Consider the following 7,919-nt stretch of genomic DNA (forward strand, 5'->3'; position numbering starts at 1 on the left):
TCTTGTTTTTTCTGGTATTTTTCATGTGTAACTGCAACTAAAAGTTTGCGTTGCTAGATAATGGTTTGAGAAATGTCTTTGACCTCTTGGGCTTTTGAAAATCCTTTAAAAAAAAAACAGAATGAACTAAAAATGCATGGTCATAGCTAAACTGCTCTTGCGTTGTACAGCTACACATGGACATTTATGTAGATTATATAGGACAACCACTGTTGCTTGGGAATACTAAATAAGCAACGTCTTTGTCTACCAAGAGGTGTTTTGTCATCTCATGCAGCAGTGGGGTATTTAAGACCACTCAGACTATTAGGCTGTATCAGTGCATTACTTTCAAGTGCAGCTGCATTAAGAGATAACCAACATAATCTTCCTATCTGTGTTCCTGCCTTATCTTAGATGGCAGGGGAGAAACTGCTCATTCCCTGTATTTTATGGAGCCTGTAGTCGGTTATCTTTTTGAAGTTGTTTCCAGGAGTCATTCAGAGTCAGGACAAGCTATGAGAATCTGGACTGGTATCCTTTTAAAACCCAGTGATTCATGTTCTCTGCTCTCCATGCCCTTTTGCCAGGCTTATCTCTATAATCTGACAGCCAGATGTGCTGTCCTGTTGCTGCTCCTGAGGTGGAGCCGTGTTGTTCTGGAGGCTCAGGGGCCGGAGAGGGCACTGTTGGTCTGCTCTCAGTGTTGCATCATGAGAAGTGTTGTGCAGCATTGTGTGGGGGCGAGCAGACTGACTGGCGGTGGCGGCGGTGGTGGTGGTGGATGGGGTTAAATCCTTGTTGCTGGTGGCGGCGGGTAGACGTTCATATTTACCACCATCCCTCCCTCCTTTTTCATGGGACGCTCTCCAGCTTATTGGGAGTTTGCATCATTCCGTACAAGATTAGTCAACTTCGGTTCCCACACAATACTTACTGTTTTAGCCACATAGCTTGTGATAATTATAATGTTCATGCACTGTCTCTCTCACTCTCTCTCTCTCTCGTTTGAATCTTTCCATCCGAAATCCCCCCTACTTCCTTCTCCAGTGGCTATATACAGACCCCTGGACCCCTGGTAATAATCATTCATCTGCCATTCCTCTCACTGTCTGACCTTCTATCTATCCCCATCTTTCTACTTTCTATGTATATCCAGCCTCTTCCTCTCTTCGTCCTCCTTCCTCTCCATCACTCTGTTCTTTCACTCTCTCGTACTCTTTTGAAGTCCTGCCGACAGGAACAGAAAGGCACTAAACTTTCCCAGAGAGCCTCCCATTGGCTTCTTGTTGATTTTTCTTTCAAGTTCATTTTTCAAACAGCAGCATTTATTCATATTAAACAGATGAGAATACATATCAAGGCATTACAATGCAAATGATGGCACCCACATCTTTCTCAGAATTGTTGTTGTTGGAGTGGGTGTGCGAGTGTGTAGGCAAAATGCGAGTTTGTGTGTGGATGTGTTTGTATGTGTGCCACTGTCCCAAATCCAAGGCTAGCCGTAGCTCCGCATACAACAGAGCGTAAAGACTGAATTTCTGCCCACACTCTAGCATGACTCCATCTGTACACAAAGGGCAGCCTGTGGAGAACTTCCTGTGTGAGGATTCTTGCATTTGTGGGCATGCTGGAGAGACTGTTGAGGTCAGACGATATGACTCTGGGGGGGCTGCCTTTTCCTTTGTTGTTTTCCCCTGTGAACGCCCTCTCTTTTTCTTATTCACTCTGTAGTATCTTGTCCGTTGTTCCTTGTCGTGTCCGCCTACTTCCCTGTCGGCCAGCCCCTCCATTCACTCCCCTCCCTCCGTCTGGCCTCTTTATTCCGTCCACCACACCACACACCATAGTGCAGTTGCTAGGTCTCAACAGCCAGTGCAAAGCCACAATGCCCCAGCTTGCTCCTGCAGCTTGGGACAATTACTTTTTTTCCCCATGTGTATTGGGTCATATTTTGTCACTGGTATCATGACATGTGGGAGAGGACATTAATGATTTTTTCTCTGTGTATACAGCGACTGTTGCATGCCAGAGCTCACCACATTGGCTTTCCCCTTTTTTAGAGTGCACATTGATCATTTTACCAACCAGTTTATGGAATAGTAATGATCTGAAAAATGGCAGATATTAAATAAACATCGCGGCCACAACCTAGAATTTTCCCAGATTTAACATCCCGGGTAGTATTTTCCCACTGCTATAGTCTATAGAGTGTTTTTAGCCGTGTTAGCAGTGCGGCTTTAAGGATGGCAATTCCGGTTTGTTAGTTGGTCATCGATCCACCACTTTGGTCCAGACTGAAATATCTCAACAATTGGATGGATTGCCATGAAATTGTACAGACATGCATGGCTCCCACTGTATGAAGCCATCTGGCTTTGGTTTTCTCTAACATTTCCTCTTGTGCCACCATGAGGTTGACATCTTTGTTTATTAGTTAAATGTTTATATGTGATTGACTTAACACCTAGCACCATTAGCAAGTAATAATTGTCACTTGTTCACTGAAATATGTAAAAATCAGCTTCACGGATTGGAACATATTTTTGTACAGACATTCATGGTCCCCAAAGGATGGTTCCCCTGAGTTTTACCTCTAGTGCCACCATGAGGTTGTCATTTCTGCTTGTTAGTGAAATGCCTCGACAACTATGGGAAGGATTCCCACAAATCATTTATGTCCCCCTCCAGATGATTTGTAATAAATTTGGTGATCTCTTTTCCTTTAGTCAGGTCAAAATTGTAATATTTCCAATGCTTCAATCTTATAACTACATGCCTGAAAAAACAACATTCACAATAGCCACAGTACTTTGTTTTTACTGCTAATGCTACCATGATAATACAAGGTAAACATTACTAACCAAACATCAGCATGTTAGCACTTTTTGCTCAAAGCCCCACTGTGTTTCATAGAGCTAGCATGGCTCTACATGTAGTACTTTTAGTACACATGTCACTCAAATCTTGAAGCTGAATCTGTTTGCTGCTTATTCTGATGAAACAAGTATATATTAGCTCATTTTCTAAAGCATAGCTAGTCTCTCTCGCCAACTTTTTTTTCTTCTTTTTTTTACGATAAGTTGACAATCTTTCAACCTTTAAGTTCTGCTCAATTTACCACCAGCGTCTCTTGTCCACTCATAAATCCACAGTCTGTTCTGGCTCAGCCAAGGAAAAGACCAGTGATTACCCTTAATTAGTGGCCTGTTGAGGGCACACGTTGGTGAGATCCAATCTTTGGCTTGCTTCGTGTTCTGCCTCAGAGGGTGCATTGCACATCATTGATATTGAAGATTTCAAAATATGTGGTTATACTGAACTTTTAACCCGTTGTTAACCATTTTAGCCAACTAAAATATACTTTTTTTGCAGGAACTCCTATTTATAGTGGCATATGAAGTGAGGGTTTTTACAAAAATAAAGATTTGTACATGAAGCCTTCCACAGTCATACTGCCTTGTTCAGTAACAGTTTCAAAAATAGTAGTTATTGAGATTAAAGAGCTTCTTCCTGTCAAGATTTTTCCAGCCTGTTTGCATTAATTCCAGTGAACCCACAAGTCAAAGTGCTGCTACAGTCTACTAACCATAAGAGTGCTTCTAACTCTTTTAACTCTTATCCTCTGGCCTCTTAAATGCTTTTTACCCAATATTTGCATTTTTCCATTGCTGTGTTTCCCTTGTATTTTTCCTCTTGCCTTGCTCCATCATCCTATTAATGAGCCTTATTTAATCGTTGTTTTAACTTGTCAACATGGTTTCACTCTAGCAATTCTGCCTCAGGCACTAAGAATCGCTCTGAGCCTCAGACAGTGGAGACTATGAAACGCATGTCACACTATGACAACCTGGTGATTATTTTCTGAAGCCTTTGAGGTGGTTCCTTTGGACAGAATTAAGTGGGGGACTAATTCTTTGTGCCAGCTGGGGTGTTACTAAGTGTTTCTAAAGGCATAATAGCAAACATTCTTATTCGCCTGTATCATAGTTTAGTTTAACATTCTGCCTGAAGGGAGATGACTAAACATTGAGGGGCATGAGTAGAGGATAGTGAGTTTGGAATTTAAGAGAATCGAAAGAGAATTCATTTGTATAAACTTGCTGTAAAATCCCCTTTATCGTATTGGATTATTTTGTGTTGTAATTGTTCTCATTATATTATCATTTTTACAGCAGTCTAGTGAATGTTTGTTAATGTCCGACAATGCCAGATGATGACAGCAGCCTGCTGTGCAGCCAAACCTTTCCAGCGGATGCCAGGAATAATATTTTTTGTTTACACCGATTCTGTTTGTCCTCTCTAGACTGAGCTGAGCGAACAAAGCCGATCTGAATATTTTTCCAGAGTGGGAGAAACCCAAGAGCCTTTAAACAGCCCCACAAAAACAAAGAAGACTGCGCTTCAAAAGATGTAAGTATGATCTAATGCAGAACTTTCCAACCCCGCCAGTCAGACAGGACACTCGAGTATCTGCTCATATCCTCTCATCCTTTTAACTTTTTCAGAGCCAAACAAGCTAGTGTCCAGCAAGAGCTCTATGGTTCCAGTTTGGGGGAGCAGCAAATTGACCAGAGAGCCTTTCCCAAAGTCCAAAGAGGGGAACGTGGAGCAAAAGAATCAGAGTCAAGTCCAAAAGAGACAGAGACAGAGGCAGAGCACCAGGTCCATTTCCTCAGTGTCAGTGAGGCCATGGCTCAGATTGGGTCAGCCCAAAAGCAGAGCCTGACCCAGCAGCAGCAGGCTGAGAAATGTCCTCCAGACAGCATCAATCTAAATGGGACCTCGGTAGTTTTCTGCCAAGATGAAATCAGTCGGGAAACCAGTAAGAGCAAGAGGTGTAAGCCGAGCGATGCAGGGGAAGACCCTCACCCACAGAGGGCTAAGAGGACATGCCTTGGAAGACCTCCAGCCACAATGCAAACTCACTCCACTGAGTGCTCCACACAAACATCCAAGCATGACCTTCTTCCTCTGCCGCCCCTTCCTCCAGAAGAAGCCAAGGCAGAGTCCAAGGCTTTCCCAGTCTCCGAGTGCAAGAAAACCACACTGGAAGTAGAGCTGCTTACTCCAGGGAAACGGGCCCAGAGGCTCCCCCTCACAAGCAATAACACGGCACAGACAAACCAAAACAGGCTGGCCGCAAGTCTGAGGGGCCTATCTGTCAAGCCTGCATCCTCAGGCTCCTCTATTAGTTCCAGATCCACACTCGGAGAGGAGGGGAGTGAAAATGTGCCCAGAACCTCCAGATTACGACGACTGAAGAGGTCCTGAGGGGGAGAGACAAGCTACAGTAAAGATGCCTGACGCCACAGAGATAGAGATGATATTGTGTCAGGCTACATGTTTACCCCATGCAGTCTCTTCAGAAGCCTCGCATTTGTGCACACGTCACATTTTACTATCTTTCCTTTTCACATATGCTGTACATGCAGTACACACACACACACACACACACACACACACACACACACACACACACACACACACACACATACACACATACACACAGCTCAAATACTGAACACATTATGGCAACTGATACATGAGCGTTTGAGTTACGCTATGTCAAATACTTGAAACAGATTTTGCCTCCACCCATAAGTAGTGGTGGTCAAGAGAGGCTTGCAAATGAAAGTCAAAAACCTTTAATTGGAGTTTAGATTTGGTTTTGTGTTAAAGATTGGGGATTTCAGACAGGCAGGAGCCATGCAGTACGTCATGGCTTTCAGTCTGAAACACTGGCTCCTACATGTCTGAAAACTGTCCAGTTTCCCTGCTGAAGCTCTGGTGTGATTGATTGCCGTTTCCAGATTTATTTCATCACCCCGTTTTCAAAAATGTATTTTCATAGTTAGATTTCATTCATATACAATTTTCTCAGTACTTAAATGGTAAGCACCTGGAATGTATCTTTGAATTTGAGCGTATTATACAGCTTGTACGTTGAACTTGAACCAAGTATGTGCTGGTACATGAGCTGTATTGAAATATTAGTGGTTTTATTGGGGAATAGTAGGACATCTACAGTTACACAGGTTAAATTGTAGCTTCTGTCGACACTCTGACACTGTCAGGATTCAGACAGTTTGAGTTTCACCCCACTGGTCCAAGCCCAGAGAGAGCATAGGGCAACCAGGGGCCAACAGTCACTCATACTGTGCCCCCATTCAACATGTTCTACTTGATGAAATAATATTGCCTCGTTACATTACTCTTGATTTATTTTTATTTTACTGGGCAGACATTTATGATATAAATAAATTTGTTTTTCCCAAGAAAAAAAAAGTCTCTGAATCTCTGTGGAAATATGTAAATAGGCTGATAATTTTGGGGAAGCAACCAGCATGAAATACCATGTAGGTCTCTGCACAGTGTTTTGCACACACACAGTCCAGACTGGCTGATGCTCATGGCAATTCGACAGTGAAAGTCTGTCCAACAACAGGGATGTTACTAATAAACCAGTGCTTGCTTCTCTGTTCTCGTTTTCCCTCAGCATTAGCGGGTGTAATCTGAGATGAGTCACAAGCAGCAGCCAATTCTGGTCTTATCGGGGAGGAGACGATAGTGAAACTGACCCAAGTGTTTTAAGTCCTAATATGTTTAAGGTCATTCTCAAGAGGTGTTGATAATCTTTTGCCTTGTCTTTAATCCTTAACAGATTCTGTACAAAAGCACGATTTAAGATAAGCTCAACTCTACAGCGCAAGGCTCCTCAAGCCTGCTAGTTTGAAAGGTTTTTAGTTAAGTCTGCTTCTTAAACCAAACCAACAAGGACAACATTGTCTGAGGATCATGAGGGAGGGAAGGTATTTTTGTCTTCAGGATTGACTTAATGCACGGATGGCTTGCTACAACGTAATTAGCTGTAAACACATTTGGACCGAGACCTTTCTGAAGTCTAAGATGTCTTTCCAGCAGCGGTTCCCACGCCAGCTGCTGAGAAACCTTTCATAGCGCTCCGAAATGTTTGGCTTGATGCATCACAGACAGACTCTTCACTCGCTCTCCAGAACAAAGACAACTTTAATTCTCTTTTCATACAAAATATTTAATAAATATGACTTTCAAAAATATATTGCCAGATCAACACATAATTCTCAAGTTCATAACACAAGTCAAAAATAGGACAAAATGTTGCCATGATCTCAAAGGGTTAACAAATGAGATAAAACATGTTTGTCTTTAAGAGCCTCATTTTAAAAAGAAACAAATGTGCACAGAAACAAAGCAGACTTGCAGAGCAAGGCAGTGTATTTTTATCTGATTCTACAGTGTTCCCATTGCCCCCCTACTGTTCAAGTACTCGTGGTCTAGCTTATGATATTATGCTGACTAAAGCAGATGGGAATTCTGGCTTGTCGCACTGATGTGACTCGCCTCTCGCACGTTTGGTGGATTTTCGACAGCCTTTGAAATGTGTCAATGGGTTAAACTGAAGCTGCTAAAGGATTTTGTTCCCTTAATCCATTAGTGGCAAGCAATATGTCTGCCACCATGTCCATCCCTCAAAGCAGCCGTGATCTTTTGTTGTCCTAACCTCACTTGCCTTCAATCAAGGTCCTGGCAACAAATAATGAAATGTCAAATGTGTGGAAAAACAAACAAACAAAAAATTTCTTTCAGGCCAAAAGTGCCCATCCTTTGTCTTCTTTGAAATTTGGCTTTATAGAATGCGTTGGAGAGAGAGAAAAAAAAATTAAGTCATTGAAAGAAATGGTAGGCTTGCACAGCTATCAAAACCTTCAAACTAGACAGAACATATAAATAAAAAGGAATGATATCTTAAGGCTCTTGATTATTAAGTTAATAAATCAAATATACACAATGATTAATAAAAAAAATGTACATATCTACAAGTTCTAAATCGACACATAAATTCTTCATATTGGCAGCAACTGCTGACATTGAACCCATCCCTCCCCCCCTCCCCAAAA

The 7,919-nt window shown here is 42.2% G+C and overlaps 1 protein-coding gene across 1 annotated transcript in view; it reads left to right on the forward strand.

Annotated features, from left to right (window-relative positions):
• The window catches only part of slx4ip (SLX4 interacting protein), a 28,581-nt gene extending 23,320 nt beyond the window's left edge, over positions 1-5,261 (forward strand). The window contains exons 7-8 of the mRNA XM_062431000.1: positions 4,286-4,392; positions 4,488-5,261. Of these exons, the coding sequence (XP_062286984.1) occupies positions 4,286-4,392; positions 4,488-5,253 (873 nt within the window). The 3' untranslated portion in view covers positions 5,254-5,261. The remainder of the gene's footprint in view (positions 1-4,285; positions 4,393-4,487) is intronic.
• The last annotated feature ends 2,658 nt before the right edge of the window (positions 5,262-7,919 follow it).

Source organism: Scomber scombrus, chromosome 12 (genome assembly GCF_963691925.1).
Source record: "Scomber scombrus chromosome 12, fScoSco1.1, whole genome shotgun sequence".
Taxonomy (NCBI): Eukaryota; Metazoa; Chordata; class Actinopteri; order Scombriformes; family Scombridae; genus Scomber; species Scomber scombrus.